At 41.1% G+C, this 18,837-nt stretch overlaps 1 protein-coding gene across 1 annotated transcript in view; it reads right to left on the bottom strand.

Moving 5' to 3' along the window:
* The window catches only part of ADAM17 (ADAM metallopeptidase domain 17), a 34,585-nt gene extending 27,555 nt beyond the window's left edge, over nt 1–7,030 (bottom strand). Inside the window, exon 1 of the mRNA XM_071741883.1 lies at nt 6,760–7,030. Coding sequence (XP_071597984.1) covers nt 6,760–6,856 — 97 coding nt within the window. The 5' untranslated portion in view covers nt 6,857–7,030. The remainder of the gene's footprint in view (nt 1–6,759) is intronic.
* Nucleotides 7,031–18,837: the final 11,807 nt, after the last annotated feature.

Here is an 18,837-nt window from a genome sequence, read left to right on the forward strand (position 1 = left end):
TACCTTCTCTTAACAGTTTATACTGCTTTAGGAGGCTGCTGATCAAGAGGACAAATTGAGATCCATCCATGGGAAAGCTGTTCCATAACAGCTCATTACATGTGCTGTTATGTCCTTCTCCAGTACATCTGGCACAGAGTCACTGCCAAAGTGAATTGAAACATTTACCCCAGGCAAAACAGACCACGCTTTTTACAGTTTAGAGATATCATGGTTACTTGTTTCCACCAAAGAGCAGCCAGTGTCTTCCTCATCAGGTATATGTGAACTTTTGTGATAAACAGGTTCAAAGTAAGAACCAAATGTGTGCCAGTCTGCTTATAACTCATAACTGGATAAAGGTTTACACTCTGTTTAAACACATTTCTAGACAAACCTGGTAGAAGAAGAAGCCAGCCATGTCAGCATTGCTGAATGTTCTACAAGGCGTGCTTTTGACTCCATCTCAACTGCACCAAAGTTGCTGAGCCATGTGAGACATGGGTGAGACAGACGTGGTGCTGGGAGGTAAGGCAGGCTGCTGATTTCCTGGCTACCAGCTGGGGGATGCTCTTCCTGCAGTTACAGAGTAAACTGCTCTCCACACATTGACAAGTGCCCAGTGATGGATCCCGTGGGAAAGCTGATAACCTACAAAACACCCTTTAGCTCATCTCAGGGAAAACTTGTTCATATTGCTGCACCCTTATATTACTCCAAAGTTTTCCCTACAGTAAAGTAGGCATCTCTTTATGGACAGTGTGAGTATTTCCTTAAGGGTGCAAATTCCATTTAGCAGTAGCTGTACAGGTAATTAAACTGCCATTTCTGGTGGTTTTGAGCACAGATGAATACCCTCAGTGGCTCCTACGTGGTACTTCACACATTTCTAGCCTTGAAAATTCTCTCCTTCAGTAAACACATCTTAAATATGGGCCAGTGAAGAACAAAATTTATTCTGCTGGGTCTCTCAGATTTTGTAACTTTTGTCCTACTACTGAAAAGAAGAAAGCACTTTCTGTAGAAAAAACCCCAAACAAACAGCAAAGCAAACCACACAACCCACCCCCCCAGCAATATTCTGCCTAATATTGACATTTTAAAATATATAAAAGGAAGCCCTCTGAATTAGCATCCTGCTATCCAAAGTGAAACATGGGCAATACAGCTGTCTCACCTTAAAACCAGAACAGCATCATATGACTTGATACTCAAACCAAAAAAAGTCAATTAAAAAAAACCCCAAACCAAACATGCTTTCATATATCCTGCAGACAAGAACAGCCAAGTCATAGGACGTAGTGTTCTCTGAAAACAGATAATTTATCTGACTCTCCAAAAACTGTCAGCCTCACTGCTGTGCTTAGATACCACACTACAAAATCCTCCTGTGTCACAAAATACATTGAAATGGAGCTGACTCTAGGTACAGACCAATTATGGCCTGGATTACACTTGGTGAGTTCAACTCTCCTCCCTATCTAACTGCATCTCTTCTCCTTGTGAATACAACTTTGGATTCACTCAAACTTGACCTTCCAAAATTCTCATCATGCCACAGAGACTGAGGGACTTTGATTTCTGTAAAAATCAGAAAAGGCGAGAAAGGAAATGAAGGAATGCAAGGGATACCATGGTTTTATTCACCACCTCAGTAATTAGGGACCAGCACTGAGTGGGTGGCAGCTATAGCTGCCACCCTGCATAACAGAGCCACCTTCCTATCTCTCAGTTCAGGTACCAACTTAGGTTAAAAATATAAGTACCAAGGAGTATATAAAAAAAAGTACAAATAAATCATGTGAAGAGCAGTACAGGAAAACAAAGATGGATACTGTGAAGAGATACTGGGCACAAGCAACATAAATATGGGCAGTACACTGGCATACATCTGCAAGAGTAAGACACCAGAAAGACTATCAGAACCATTGAGAAGGTTGCAGGATATCCCCAAAAGAAGCAAGTTTGTGTCTGGCATATGAAATACGCAAAATAGGACAGCAGGATGTACTGCTCTTTGTTAAAGAAGCCTAGATCTTGGTTAACCTTTTATTACACAGAGCAAAGGGCTTCCCCTGATCAGTGAGGGGAACAGGCAAACTCAAGACTCCTGCAGTTTATAAAAGATCTGGTGGGAAGGGGGAAAAATCAGCCTGTTTATAGTAGAAGTTAAATATAACTTCTATCTCAAAGATAAACCTCTACTTACTACTAAACACATAATTAAATCCTGGTGTAATGTTACGAGTGCAATCCAGAGAACCCTGCACTGAAGAGCTGGCTGGCTGTGCATCCTTATTCGCCCCTTCCAGCTGCAAAGCAGAAAGCCTCAGCAGGGCTTTTGCACACACACAGAAATTCCAGAGCAGTGAAGGGTGAAACTGAGATGAGTCACTGCTGCTATCAGCAATGAACAGCAGCAGTCAAGTTGTCTGGTTTTAAGATGGGGGAAAGGAAAATAGAACCACACCAAATCTTGGCACTGCTGAAAACCAAACTGACACTGAGCACTTGATCTGTATGTTAAACCGTGACAATTCCCATTACAAAAGTCATGTTAACAGTTAAAGGTAATTCTTAATAATTAGAATTCAACCTGGTGCTGACATTCTTCACTTTGTCTACTTTCTTTAAGTACACAGTGTCCTTCCTCCAGGAATTATGCTTTTATCACATTTTCTTTTTTTTTTCCTCCATGTGGTGCATGGTGAAATGCACACCCAACCTTCTTGGTTGTAGACTCACACTGCAAAACCACCTCAGTCCAAAATAACCAGCTTGCTTCAAAAGATACTAAAATGGGAAAAGAAATTATAACAAAAATGGCAGACTACAGTTGGCCAATTAGCCATTTGGCCCTTTACTAGACCCTTAGTCTCCAAGAGATGCTTCAGTCCAGAAGGAAGAAGTTTAATCTTGCATAAGGATTTTGTCACTAATTATCTCACTGCTTGCTCTTGACACTGAGCTAAACTTTTAACCCCTAACACTTTGGCAGCCAGTTACACTCCTGGCCTTACAGGCTTCCTGTGTTATGTCACACCAAGTGTGAAGTAGAATTCAGAACTGTGAATGACTTGATGCTGCCTTCTCTATCACTCAGCTCCACCAGTCTGTTCATCAACACCACCATGATTTGTTTTGTTCATTAAACAACTTGTAAATTCTAATCTTTTGATGTGCATTACATAGGTTTGTACTAAACCATTTTTACTGGGTCATCTCTTCAGCTCATGCAGTTTGTTTTGAATTTTGCATGGTATTTGTGTGGAGAAAAAAACAACTCAAGCCTAAGCTACCTGCCTCAGATTTTATTAGTGCAATACAGCAGGTAGAAAAAGCCTTCTAGTGAGTGATTCAAAGGATGTCATCTGCTCAGGATATGAACAGCTGATTTCTTTTAGTTCCCTGCCTAGCCTGTGATAAAAAGATCTCATTCAAAACAGGAAGCAATACAGTAAGGCACACTTCACATGCAGACTCTGCTCTGGGCAATCCTTGATACATGCTGCTTATTGGCAGTGCTGTGGTGTCCCTGCTGTAGAACAGATCCAAGCAGTTCTTTAGATACACTCAGTGACACATCCAACAGCACTGAAGCTGGGTATTTGGAATGCTGTCCTTTCCAAGTTCTCTCTTCGTTATCATTCAGACCCATCTGAGCTCCAAGACAAACAAGGTTATCAATTAATAGTTAAAAAAGTTATCTGCAGAGATAAAGATCTGAGATATTTTTTTTAAAGTTGGCATTAGCTTTTCAGAGGTAACACTATAATGTCATTGTATTGACTCGTAAAATCATTCATCTCCCAGAAATTAATCACTGCTGCCAATGTTGTTAAAGAGAACACCAGTTCCAAATCATCTAAAGGCAACAGGCTGAGGTGGACTCCACAAGCAGAAAACACTCAGAGACACCCCACTCCTTAACTGAAATAAAACAAAACAAAAAAGGCCTTAGCTTCCAAGCAGCTTAGGGCCATGAATGTGCTCAAAGGAATGGGGAAAGGGATCAGAAATCTGAGGCCAGGACTCTGGCAGTCCCAATTTAGATCAGTTTAGACTGCTGGAGCACCACACCCAAAGATTACTTCATCTGAAAAATGCTGGGAAATGACCTATGTGTTTTGATCTATTTACTCTATTCTTTGTCAAGTTCTCTTTTTCACTGTATAATTCTTTTCCTTCCTGAAAAACTAAACTTTTAGAGAAACCAGAAAGAAAGTTCTTAATAGAAATCACAAAGCTATAATCCTTGAAACTTCCTTAAAGATACTGCCTGCCAGAAATCTGATTTCACTTCACAGAACTCAAGCTCTGAGGTTAAACAGAACTCCCAAAATAGCATAGTTGAAGTTATTTGAAGGAAAAGATATTTCAGAAAACCAAGCTGTGAGTAAGATAAGGACAACAGAACTCCAGCAAAAGATGAACATAAAACTACAGTAAAGTAGGCAAACCTATTTTGAAGAGCAGCCTGTAATGCCATAAAGTTAAAACTTGAAATAGCTTTTACTATATCAAAAGAAATAGCCCAGCCAAATAATGAAGGGGCTTGTAAAACAAGTAAGCTGCAAAGATGACCCAAAGAACATATGCTAAAGGCTGGTACCAAAAAGTAAGAGAATAAATGACCTTAGCATTCACTGCAGAGGAGACTAAGCAGGTCTCCAGAAGGAGACCTTTATATTGTCTTTATAGGATTAATCTAAAGACCTGCCTCAAGTTAAAGACTCAAGAAAAGGTGCTTTAGAGCAAACCAACAAAATGAACAATAAGGCAACAGGACAGGATGTACTAACCAAAGAGTTATAACAGAGTGAAAGAATGAAATGTGTCACTATACATAACATAGTGGAGCACAGTGGCATTTTTCAAGCTCACTCACAAAATACTTCTAAATATTTAGTTCACTGAATGACAGAACATCAAAATGCTTGATGATATTGGATGTCTGGATAAATGTGAAATAACATGAGGAAAAAAACAGTCCTCACTATACCTGTGCAGCAGAGTATTTCAGTATTTCAGCATAGTTACTACTACTCCAACATTTTTTAAAAAAGAAGAGAAAAAAACCCAAAAAGCTCTTGGAGTGACTAGTGGAGAATAAAAAAAAGGACAAAAAAACTTCTTGGAAAGAAAACATAACCAATGCCATTCACCATTATAAATCCCCAGTAAACTTTTATCAGAAACTCTTCTTGCAGTCCAGGTCAGACACCTCAAATTAAAAAATAAAAAAAATTAAAATCCAATACAAGTAGAAAGTGTATTGACAGAATAAACATAAAGTAATAATATAAGAACATAAAGTAATTCTTTCCCACACTAGGAATTATTATAGAGACTAAAATTTTCCCAGTCAGAAAACCAAGATTACAAAAGAGAAAAACTACATAGGTCTGTAAGTAACTAAAAGTGTGAAGAATATAAGTGCTCTTTCCATAGTTACCATTTCTGACAGCAAAAATAGTCAAAGAAGAAAGGAGTTTTCTCTCCGTGCAGTACTTCATAAAATTGCACTCACAACCCAGGCACCATGGTACGAGGCCAAGAACACAAAAGGTATCAAATAAAGATGACATAGATAGGTCCATATAGCAGACAGCTCCTTTAGAAAGCACAAAAATCTGACAGCCCAAGACAGACCTATTGTTTGAGAAGCTCCCTGACCTCCTGAAAGGACAGGCTGTGTTTGTTACACTTCTGCAGCATCCACCACTGAACCCTGTCCTTCCCAGCTTCCTGAGGTCACCAGTTGCTGAGGTCTGCACAGAACCACAAGCCCAACAACTCAGGTGTGGGAGAAGCACAGGCTAGACACCTGTTGGGAGATCTAAGCAAAGAAAAGGGTCTTGAAAGAGTCAACACCAGCCATGGCATCTGACTGGGTACAACACCATGACAGCCTCAGGCAAATGATAAGCTTTTGTTAATTGAACAGAAGTTTGCAACTTCTTTATTCTGAAGTTTAGGTGCAAAACTAAGTTTACAAAGCAACGGTCCTCATCCTTCTTAAGCTTTTCTAGAAGTCATATTCAGCTCAAATAGCTTCAGGCTCTCTCTGCAACAGTGACTCTCCAACCAGAACTATGAAGGGAAGCCATTTATGTGATTATCCTGCTTTAATATAACGCAAACTCCTGTGAGGAAAACTCTTCAGCAGACCTTGAGCGTGAAGATAAAGTGGTCTCATCACAGCCCTGGAAAGAGCAATGACCCCCAAACACTGCCCAGCAGTGGTGTCTTCTGCTACAGGGGGATCACCGACACACCGGGACGGGGCGAGGCCTACACAGTCCCTAGGGTCTCCCGCACCCCCCGGCCGGAGGCAGGCACGGACCAGGCCGCGGCCTTGCCCACCGCCCCGGGCCAGCCCTCAGGTGGAGGTGGGTGTCCAGCTCCGTCCCCTGCCCCACGCCCCTCTCCCCACTGCTACCCCTTAGCAGAGCTGGGTGTGCACCCTTCCCCCGCCCCTCTGATGTGCCTTCTCTCCCACCTCACCCGTTACTGCATCCCTACCCCCGGCAGGGGCGGCCGTGCCCCTCTCCCCCGCCCCACCGCTACCCCTCAGTAACTGGGAGCCCCTCTCTTCCCCCCGGCCCTCGGCAGCTGTCTCCCCCTATCCGCCCTCTCCATCCGCCGCCCCGCCCCCGGGCAGCGGTCCCCCTGCACCCCCCGCTACCCCTCGGCCGTGCCCCTCTCCCCCCGCCCCGCAGCAGTGGGCTCTCCCTCACCCCCCTCCCGCGGCTGCCGTGGTTCAGCCCTGCCCCTCACCGTAGCGTTGCCGGCGCGGCGGGCGCCCCAGCGCCTCCAGCCCGCCCGGCGCCCACAGCAACACCAGGGCAGGGACCAGCCACAGTCGGAGCCTCATGGTCCGGGCACGGCGCGGCTCGGCGCGGCTCCCCTCTGCTTCCCTCGGCTCCCTCCGCCCGCTCCTTCACACCGGCTCAGGGAAGCTCCGCGCTCCGCCCGCCCCGCGGCCCCTCGCGCCGTGCCGGGCCCGCCGCCCTCCTGGGCCCGCACCCGGAAGCGCGGCGGCTGCCGCGGAGCATTGTGGGCGCGGGCGGGGCCGCCATCTTGGGCGGTGGGGTAGGGGTTGGCGGGGCCGAGAGCGGCGGGGCGGCGGGCGGCATCGGCAACGCTGCTTTCCCCAGCGGCTGCTGCGCTGTGAGGGCACATGGAGGCGCCGGGTGCAGCAGTCCTCCCGACACAGGCACTGGCTCACCGGGGACACGCTCACCAAGATGCCCTTGCTGGTCTCCCGTCTGTCACCTGGACAGGGAGGGGACCCGAGCTTTCTCAGCCCCTTTTTGGGATGAGCTGAGGATGCAGCCTTGCCCTGGGGGAGACTCCCGCTGCGCTCTCAGACGCACAGAGATGTCTCATACGGTTGTGTTTACAACTCGTAGAATGTAGTTTCTTCTCAGTCCACGCAAGTGACTTCCCCAGGTGAATTTCCCAGGTTTTATGTGATTGTCGAAGCATGACTGAGGGCTGTGGCACTCAGTACAAAGAGTGAGTGATGGATCTGTGATGGTACTGTTCCTGAACAGCACACTTTACTGCGTTAAAAATAAGTTCCAGGGAACTTCAACTGGCATACTACAGCCCAGCAGTAACTAAAGTACTTTTTCCCAGGACTAGCTTGATCTCTGATCTATTTGCAGATGCCTCTAGCAAAGGTGACTGCAAGTGATGTACTCAACAAAACCACCATCACCTGTATTTCTTCTTGCATCCCTACTCATTAGTCAATGTGAAATACCTAAGTAGCTATATCATGAATAAAAGTATGTACATTTTCCTAAGAACATAAGGACAGACATAATGTTTAAACCAAGAATGTATGTCTCCCAGTTTCTAGTTACCAAAGATCAGGAGACTAAGAAGTCAAACCACTGGTGAAGCTTCCAATGGGTCCTACTGACTTCCTAAATTAGAGGAAGTGTCTTCTTCCTTAGCAGCTCAATGTATCTCATCTAGATGTTTGGCCAGTTGACCCTCTGCAGCTTGTAAATGTGTAGCATCCATAACATCCTGAGGAGGGGAGCTCCACAGTGTAGTTGTGTGTATAAATGGTATCTTTCAGTCTGACATATCCTGACACCATTTGGTGATTCCAGTTTCTTGCTTTAGAAAGGACAGTAAACAATTTTACTTTCTTTATGCCAGTCATCACTTTATAGGCTCCATGAGATTCCCTTTTAGTCTGGCAAGGCTTCTCTTCAAGTGAAATTTAGTTCTTCCAGTGGAAAGTGTGTGTCGGTATTCTGTGAGCTTATTCAATTCTACTATTTGAGTTTGTAGTGGTGGGTCTGAAACTGCATCCAGTGTTCAAGGGCATGCAGTGGATTTATAAAGTGGCACAACAATATTCCCTATCTTGTTCTCAATATTGTTCTTAAACATTTGTAACATTCAGTGTGCTCCTGATCTCCACTGAGCTAATGTTGTACTACAAATCATAGAATTGGATGGGTTGGAAGGGACCTCAGAGATCATCAAGTCCAACCCTTGATCCACTGCTGCTGCAGTTACCAGCCCATGGCACTGAGTGCCACATCCAGTCTCTTTTTAAATATCTCCAGGATGGAGAATCCACCACTTCCCTGGGCAGCCCATTCCAATGTCTGATCACCCTCTCAGTAAAGAAATTCTTTCTAATGTCCAACCTAAACCTCCCCTGGCACAACTTAAGACCGTGCCCTCTTGTCTTGCTATATAACACTAGATGCTAAATAACACTAGATGTCAAGAATCTCACTCCTGAAGAGTAAGCATCAGTTCAAACACCGTTATTTCACATGTAACATAGAACTCAGTTTTACCCAGGTGCTTTACTTTGTATTCACAATCATTACTATTTTACTGAGCCTCTCTGAAGGCTCATTGCAGTTGCCCACATGTTGGTGTCTAGAGCTGTTTCAGATGACACAGGATGCCTCACTGAGGCTTTGGAAAAGGATGAGTTCCCATGAGATCCTGTGCCAGAACCATTAAGATGTCTTCCATATCATCCAGCATGAGTGTGGGTTAATTGAGCCTTGAGTACTGAAAGGTTTTTCTGCAATTCTCAGCCACACCTTCTCTTCCATGAATAACACAACATCACCAGCAAGCTTGTCTCATCGCTCTTTGCCTCCTTATTCAAATTATTTATGAATAAGCACAGAGATATGAAGGTGCATTAGTGGCCTCCTTTCACTGTGAAAACTGACCATTTACCTTTGGACTATTAATCACATTTTAATCCATGCAAAGATCTTCTCATCCCATGGTTGCTTAAGAAACTTTGGCAAAAAAGCGTGGAAAGTCTTTCAGAAATCCTCTTATTCAAGTGCTTGTTTGTAAGGCAAGGCTTCCGTTTGCAAAAACAATGTTGACAAAGCCCATGTGTACCTCTCCCTAGTAAGTATCTGTCCATGTGTGCTCTAATTCTATGCTACTACTCTGTGCAGATCAGGTATCACTTCTAATGATCAGTAGTTCTGCAACCTTCCTCTAGAAATATACTTTTTTTTTTTTAAAAAAAGTAACATTTGATACAATCTACTTCTTAGATGCTAAGAAAGTTTTAAACAAGAATTTACACCACAGCATTTCAGGTATTGTATCCTCAGGTTGTATCCTTTGATCAACAGAATCTGTTGAGAATCTGTTACTGTTCATGTTGTCTACTCTTAATTCATGAAGCTTTTTCAAAACATCATCTCAATTTGAAACAGATTGGAGGGAAGGCAGATGATGATGTGTTTCAGCAGAGAAACACAGCCATAGAAATATCTTGTAGGTTTACCATTATGGCCTTATCATCTCTGAAGGCTGCTGTTATGGTCTGTTCAATTGTTGGGTTTCAGAACCTAGCAAGCTTCTGGCACCTTATACACTAAGATTATTCAAATCCTCTCAAATCCTCTCAAATAGGTTTTGTTGTTGGGTTTTATACATTTTATAACTGTTTCCTTTGACAGGGAGAGATCATGAGATCTCTCAAAACCCTCTGAGGCTTTTTTTTTTCCAAAATGAGAAGTCTTATTTTGGTTAGTCTTCCATAGTGTGGAATTATTTCATATAATAATTCCTTATTCTAGTGCTTATCCTAGTTACCTCTTTCTGTATTTTTTTAGATGTAGTATACCCAGTCTGAAGTATATAACATAACCTTTTCATCTGCTCATGTCTTAATTTGAGTGACTTTCCTATTTTTTGACCTCTGATGAGTACAGAGATGAGATCTCAGGTAGTTGATGGTCCATCAGCTTTCCAAGAGTAGCAAAACTAAAGAAGTGCTAATTGCTATGAGTAATTGTTGTGAGTAATCATGTATAAACATCAGTCTTCATTTCCTGTTTTATCAGATGTCATTTAATATAGCAGGGTCTTTCTGAAATTCCTGGAATCAACTTTAATTGGAACTAATGGGACAGGTTTGGTTTATCTGCTAACTAATTATCCCTATTTTCAGTCATATATTGGACTGCAGAGGTCTCAGTACAGATCCATTTTTTATTGACAGGTTGACTTTACTATCTCTCACTATTTTGTAGCTTGTAAAGCAAGACAGAAAGGCAAGTAAAAGTTTGTACATATATAATAGTAATATAATAAATAGTAAAATATAATAGCAAAACAGTAAACAATAATTAGGAAAAGTGTAATTGATTTAGCAAAATTGCTTATTCCATGTTAACAACAATGATTTATTTTGCATCAGTAGGTTAGTTTGATAGCATGTCTGGGTGTGATTTTTTAAAAGCTTACTTATACAGAAGTATCATCTTCTGTCCAAAATAATTTCATATACATAGCCAGTAAAATGTGTTTTCCTATGATAATAATAAAAGCTGGACAGAAGCTAGCCTGTTCAGAAGAGGTCTTTTAAGAACAAGTATTTGATAAAAGAGGTTAGCCCACTAACCAGAGTGATTCCTAAATATATACAATTTAATAATTTGCTTAGAAAGGAAAGTAGATTTTTGTGGGAGGCCCTGAAGGAGGAGGATTACCTCTGTTTTGTGAATGTTTGAATAGTAAATGATGCCCCGAGGAAAAAGGCCTGATCCTGGTTCTAAGCTAAAGAGATAAGCAGAGCCTCACCCCATCCATGTGGGAGATTCTAGGCTGCATAGAGCTGCATATTTTCCCATGGGAATTATTGGAATCTCTATGACTTGTGGCTTTTGAATCTAAGTTGGGTGAAGTTTTGTGAAGCGTGGTGCCTTACAAGGAGTGGTCTTTCTTTGGGAGGAGGATGGAATGGATGAGTTCATAAGTGTCTTCCACCTTCCTCATCATCTGCCAAAAATTTCCTTAAAAGCATTTGGGGTTTCTCAAAGTAAAATAACCTCCAAAACACAGAGACAAACCCATCATCAAACCATCATCCATGTCTGTGTAACACAAGGAGGACTTGGTGTTTGACTGATACCATGGACCATGGGACCTAATGGTGAGAAGAGATCTGCAAGAGTTACCAGACAAGGGTGGCATCCTCAGGTGCTGATTGCTGAGGCTGAGTCCTCTCCCTCTTGCTGGATCAGGCTGTTCTGATAAACAGGATCTGGACTCTGGTGGCATACCAGTTCTGTGCTGCTCCAGGAAAAACTGAAGAAGTTTCTAGAATTCCTCTCTTCCTCACATTTTAATTTTTGTTTACTATTCTGTTCCCTTCCATGCCTGTCTTTCACCATGGCATTTGAGTTACTCTTTTATCTCCATAGATGTTTTTTTTTTCCCATGCAGCCTTTCATTACTCTGAAGGCCTCACCCTCACTAAGTGCTGTTTGGCCCATTGTCCCTTTCTAAATGTGTATAATAACATTCCACATTAATGATCCAGCAGCTTATGGCATTAATAGTATTTTCCACTATTTCCCCTACCTACTTAGCAAGACGGAAACTTGGCTACAACTCTTGAAATCTACATATTCCATTATTTTCTGACTACAGGGAACTTCTGTGGTTGTCTATGGTCTTCCAGGACTATACTAGTACACTGCAACTAGACTAACTTAGCCCCTGTGCTAGTTTTCAAATCTGATATTATTACAATATAAGGGGAAAAAGAGAGGCCAGCATGAGAGAGCCTTTTAAAGGTTGAAGAAACCTGAATTTGTTCTTTATAACTGTGTGTGATCTCCATGATTATAATAACACATGATGCTTTTCTTCCACAAAGCATATCAAAGTCAATCTTCTTAGGGAGGGAATATACTCTTACAAAGTCATTTCCTTTAACAGTCTTTTAAAGTCCACAAAGAAATTGCTTGGGCCTATTTTCTGACACAGTGGTCCATATTTCTTCTATCTGCCAGGAGATGGTGCTGCCAGTCTTCTCTCTACTCCTTTCTAGTTCTTTGGAAAGGTGACTCACGTTTGCGTAGAATTGGGTATACAAATAATGAAGATACTTCTGCCATCTGGATTGTGCATTTTGTCCTAATAAGGATCTGAAGGGAAACAGAAAACACCTTCCCATATTTAAAGCTTGCTACTGTCTCTAGAACTGGATATGAATATTTAAGATTCATCAGATGTCAATGGCAAAGCCATTCAGGAGTTTTCCAGAGTTTTGTTATGTTCCATGACACGATGATGAATAGAAACCATTCATCTTGGTGATTTGTGGAGCAGTTTCACATCAGCCTTTCTCACCTTTACAGATGTCTCTGGATGCACTGGTTCATGCTTCCATAGGCATCCCAGCCCTGTTTAGAGAGCCATAGCTCTGGCACCACTTTAAATGGAAGCAGGATGTGGATAAAATTTAATATTATCATAAATCACTTGAAGCAATTTAGGCAGTTCTCTTTGCAGCAGTACTGGTATTAACCAGAACCTGGTGCCCTGGTTCCGCTGTGTACACTTCCTGATCTTTGGCTTGAAAAGAAGTTGCAAGGTGTGTTAGAGTGACACTCTCTCTTCTGTTTGATCATTGTGATAGCTTATTAATAATGTTTAATCTATTGTCAGCACTAGGGTTACATTTATAAATATGTATAAATGTCACAGAGGAAAATACTTCCTTTTCAATTCAAAGGATTGATTTTTTAGCTTTGTTTGATACCAGATTTTCTTTTCACTGCTGCAGTTGTTTAGTAACACTCAGTTACCTTAAAAAAAAACCAAAAACCAAAAACAAAAACAAAAAAACAAAAAACCAAACCAACCAAAAAAAACCCCAAAAACTGGACTTAATTTCAAATTGCTTGGGTTTGTTATGTTCTGGGTCTAAAATAAATCCTGGTGACTTAAAATATATCCTGGTGATTTCTCTTACCCACAGAACAGTCATCACAGACACTGGTAAAATTTACATCTCTGTACCAATCTACTGATTTTCAGAGAACATCAGGTATTTTTATTGGTTCTCTTTTCTCTCCTAAGAAAATGCCTCTCTACTGATTTGTAATATAGTAGAAGAAAAGAGAATCTTCAGTATTCAGGAAGAAAAAGTGTACTGAGTGTGGGCAATATTTTTGATCAGACTAATGTAACACCAGAAAGTATTGTTAATGTAATGGCAGCTAACTTGGAACTTTTGGAAAGTAATGAAATGTGGGCTGATCTCCAGCTGTACTATTTTGGTCTATGAGACACAGAGGGAACTGATTGCCCATATAGACCAGCAGCCCAAGCAAAACCTGGCAGCTGGACAATCAAACATCTACTGAACTGGAAAAAAAAAAAAATAACTGATTAAATTTGCTTGCATTTGAATTTGGAAAGATCTGCTGAGAATCTATCTTATGCTGACTGCTTTGGCCATATATTTGAGTGTATGAATACACATCTATGTCTACATATACATATGAACAGTCCCTGTATATGCTTAGAAGTGTACAGGAAACTTTATAAGAAACAGATGAAACCTTTTCAGGCAAACTCTGAAATCTGTATTTAATGGCTTCACAACTGAGATTTATTCCTGTAAGTGAGAGTTGCAAGGTAGAACTCCAGTTTGTTTTGTTTTTTTCCCACAGGATATGTGTGCAATACAGGATTTAAGTCTAAATAGAGACAAGCATGCTATGACAAATTAATGTATTGAATGCTGTACAATCTGCATTACAAAGAAACAGAAGAAGAGTGGGCTAGAGAGAGGCTGTGCTGGAATAGATTGATGCCTTCTAGGATTTTTTGGCAAGATCTCAGATAGAGAGCAATTCATGGAATACATGGAACGTAGCATTGGACTCTGCTTGGTATTCCTCATTAGAGCTGTAGTAGGCCATACTTGTGAGTGTGCCATTGCTGACAGTTGCTCTGAAAGAGACAAATAACTCAGCCAAGAAAATGAATCCATGCATCTTCCTTGGTTTCCACAGTGATGACAGGAGCCTGGAGCTTCTTGAAGAATCAGGTACTCCTGAAAAATGATCTGCTGTGACAGGGTGTTGCAGTGATTCTCCTCCTGTATGAGGACAAGTTGTGTGTCTGTCTTGGTTCTCCTCTGTGTACCATCTTGAAGCTTTAATGGATGGAAAAGACCAGGATAAAAGGAAGAAGAAATTCTGATCTCCTCTAATGACCTAGTGGCCTTGCAGCAGGACAGGGCAGATTTGCCCTAACTTGCACCACTGGCTGAATGAACCCATTCACCCCAGAGCTGGAGGAACACAGGCAGCATTTTGCTGAGCTGGTGCAGTCTGCAGTGTCAACAATCTATTTATCAACCTCTTCAGAGGTTTCATTCTTATTCCATGTTTTTGACCTTGTCAACTCATTGGTATCTGAGCAACCAAAGGGAAGGATTGCTGCTCCAGGCTACCAAGTACAGGTGGATGCAACTCCTCACAGTTCTTTCTAGGACAAAATAGTTGTGCTGACTATGTGAGTAAGACCAAGAGGTTTTATTTTTAAGTCACTTGTTTGCAAAGAAAAGAAGTTCACCAAATGCCCTGTGTCTATGAACACTATACCAAAATTTTCACATGACCAGAATCCTCACAAGGCACCTATTTTTAAAGAGAAAAGGAAACCCCTGTGAGCAGCCTGCATCAGGTACTCAGTTCATCACTGCAAAATGGGTCTGTGTGTATCTTGGGCTTGCAGACAACCTCCTGATGTCAGGCTTGGGAGCACCAGCTGCCTCACTTCATCTGACAGCTGGAGTTCAGGTTACTCAGCCTGGCCATCCTCATGAGGGAGCTTTGATGAATGAGCTGCACTTGAACTGCTTAAGACCTACATGCAATTCAAGAGTCACCTGCCCATCAGCTGAGATTGCAGCCATTATTTTTGTATGCCTTTGTATTTATATGCCTTTGATCTCTCATTTTCATGGTGCCTCATTTCTGTCAGATCTTGCAGTTCTGTATGCTGAAAATGTGACTCATACAATTGCCACTCCCCAGCCCTACCTGATTGCACTCCTCTGAGATTTGCTAACCAGGTGGGTATGATACAGCACACACAATAGGAAGACAAAAAGAAATATATTTCCAAGGAAGACTTCTGCCTCAGGGGAGTGCTGCTAGAAGGCATGTTCCCTTGCTACACCTGTGCAGATTCTCATCCTTCTGGTTTCCCTGGAGAAATTTTGTTGCAAGTATACTCAAGTATGGAATAGTGGCAATAAAAAGCCTTGAGCAATCTTCCCTCTGGGTCAGCAAATATGCCACTGAGCTATTTTATTCTTTGAGCTGTGACTTAGATTTCACTGGTAACAGCTGTACCATCAAGGGATCTGGGAGCACTTTGGTGATTCTTTAATCACAGATGTCAAACTAGCTCAGTAGTCTCCAAACAGTTTGGACCACTGGAGTGCATTAAAGTCCCCAAAATTATTTTTCCCTGTTATTAAAAGCCTATTTGAAAACATGTTTTCATATGGTTCTGCAGAGCACATACCAGTGGCTCATGGAGCACTGTCCAAAATGCATCTTCAGCTGTGAGTAACTCAAGGTACTCTACATGGGTGGGGAGACCTTTGGCTAAGTCTCTTCACCTTTCTGTGTGTGAATTAGTTTTCCAGTGGTAGAGTGTGATGGTTGATATACATTAAGTATGCAGTATAAGTGCCAAGTACTCATAGTTATTGTCCACCTGCTGACCTAAAACACCAGTTTAAAGAACTAGGAAATAACCTGAACATAAGTGCAGTGCTAGACCCATTTTTAAGTTATTTATTTTAGAGACAAGAGAAAATTTTCTTTAGGAAAAGTGAGATGGATACTTAGAGCTCATTTCTCATGTGTGACTGCCTACTGTTAATGGTGAAAAACTGGTAGTCAGGAAGTTTCTGAAGTTTCTAAAACAGAAAGCACAGGCACAGTTTACTGAAAATCTAGGGTGGGAACTTAGATTTGGTTATCACTCTTTTAATGTTTTTTATCTCAAAGGAATACTGCTTTGTATTTTACCAGGGATGTTAATATGGCAGTTTGTAAATGAAAGTATTTTTGCACTTGAGGGAAAAGATAATAAAGGGAGTGTTTGAGTGAATGTCTGTTTTGAGCAAATGCATGTTAGTTAAGATAGTAGGTAAACAGCACTGTAATCAAAGGACTCAAACTCTTTTGAAGTTGCTGAGGAAATGTGTGACAAATATCATCAAGAATGCAGTTCAAAGAGTACAGTTTGTATCTCCAAGACACACACACAAATCCTGATTCTGATCTTACACTGCTGGTGTACCTGGCTTCAGCTGAATCAAACTTACTCTGCTGGCAGAAACCAGCAGTGGGTCCCTGCTTTCTCTGACACTGAGAAAAACTGACCCCATGGGACAAGGGCAAAGCAGGACTCTGAAACAGGCCAAAAGGAGGCCATGAAAGGCGAGGAGGTCAACAAGGTGGAAAAAAAAAGTTTAAGGAAAAAAAAAATCAAACTCTGTAATGCTGTTTGAGCTTTTGTTTGTGCAGCTAACTCTGATGTATCTGTTAGTGGATTAGTGAGAACAACTATAGGTTAATGGGTTTAATGTTTTGTGGGGTATCAAGACTACTTAGCATCAAGTGTGTTTCAAAGACAAGGCCCTGAGGAGCCTGTAACTTTAAAGCTGGACCTGGTCTGAGAGGAGGGTTGAACCAGGTGATCTCTAGATGTTCTTTCCAGCCTTAATGATTTTATGACTCTAAAGCATTAGTGAAACTAGGATGCTTTTATTGAAATATTTGCCCCATTAGTGGCTGCCAATGCTGTCTACTGATAAGACCAATGCAGGTGTGATGTTAAGCTGTAAAAAATTATGATGAGTGAAGTATAAAAGCATAAACCAATGGCTGTATTTTATAAATATGAGTGCAGTTTGTGCAATGTAGAGAAACACTCTGAGATGTTTTTGTAAGGTCTCTAATCTTATTATTTTACTTGTATATAAACACACACATACACACACATATATATATACCTACATTACTGTGTATTACTTGTCTTGCTTCTATTAATTTAGTGATATTACAAATATAATAGGAAGTAAATCTGAGCATTTTTTGGTATGGTATGAGCTTATTAGACTTTTACATTGTTGTTTTTGCTGTCCAAGCCTGTAATATTTCCTGTAATAAACAGTGTTCAAATGAGCTATTTGAAAAGTTGAATTTAATTAGAATGGGCATTTAACTGGCTACCCCTATGTAAGTCTTCAAAAAGCATACAGAAAAGAGGAGCTTATCTCTAAGGATTTATACTTTTATTCCTGTTTTTCAGACAACATGACCAGTAGTTACTGTGTCAAATGTTGTTTCTAAATAGTCTTTACCTACGACACCATAATCAAAATCAGGTATTTGATGCAAAAAATTAGCAACATTTTTCTGTCCCCATTTGAGTCCAGAAATTCTGAATTATGCAAAGACATGAGTGGCTCAGAGCACTTAGAGCTGATGATGTGTAGTTACTGGCATGGGTTCAGGCTAGGTCCTTAGTAACCAAAAGTTGTTACCATCTGATTATAACTAATTTCCAAAATGAAATGAGTCAGTCTTCTGCAAGCAGATGTGTTCACATCTCAGAAATATTATATTATATTGTATATATTTTTGTATGTATTTGGGTCTGTTTGTTTATTTACTTATTAATAAAATATATTAATTTCAGTATACACACACCAGCACAACTGAAACTAGTTGGCATTCTACTTATTATTTTCTTATGCTTTTACTTCCCACGAAGTTGCTGCATCTTTTAGGTTACGATTTTAAGTGGGAATGCCAAACACTCTTGGTTTACTGATTGAAATTAATAGGAGTCTTGCCCTAGATTGTTTCATTTTATACATTAAAAGTTTTTTTGTGAACTAATTTTCTCTGGATAATTTTCAGCTCATCTTGTTTATTGTATTAATCCCATATTCTCCCATTTCCTTGATTACAGGCATCAGGACAAGGACATTTCATTCTGGAACACTACAAAACAGCCTCCCACACAATAAAGCACAGGGAGACTAAATACAAGATTTGTCTTTTGATACTTAATTTTTTTTTTTTTTTAAATCCAAAACCCAACTGCAAAGGTAGGAAGATGATTGGATCACACAAAATACATGAAAATTGTACTAAGACACATTTTCCTACCCTGTTGGTGTTACAGGCTGTCTGTCATTTGGGTAGATGGAAGGATATCAAGGTTCCTCAGTGAAGTTCATAATTTCTGTCTTTTAGATATAACTCTTCTTTTTGTGCAATGTACTTCTGAGTCATGGGAGCTTTCACCACTGTATTACTCCCAAAGAGAAATTTTATCATACAGCCCAAGTGAGAATACTTTAGGCCAACAACAAACATGACAAGACCAGACCCAGAATCCCATACGAACAAACCTGCTTTGAGTCTGACAAATTGGGGTATCCAAAAAGCCCTTGTCCTCAGGCTTTTGTTTTGCAGCCACATCTGTCCAACACAATCTGCA

This window comes from Heliangelus exortis, chromosome 3, assembly GCF_036169615.1.
Source record: "Heliangelus exortis chromosome 3, bHelExo1.hap1, whole genome shotgun sequence".
Lineage (NCBI taxonomy): Eukaryota > Metazoa > Chordata > Aves > Apodiformes > Trochilidae > Heliangelus > Heliangelus exortis.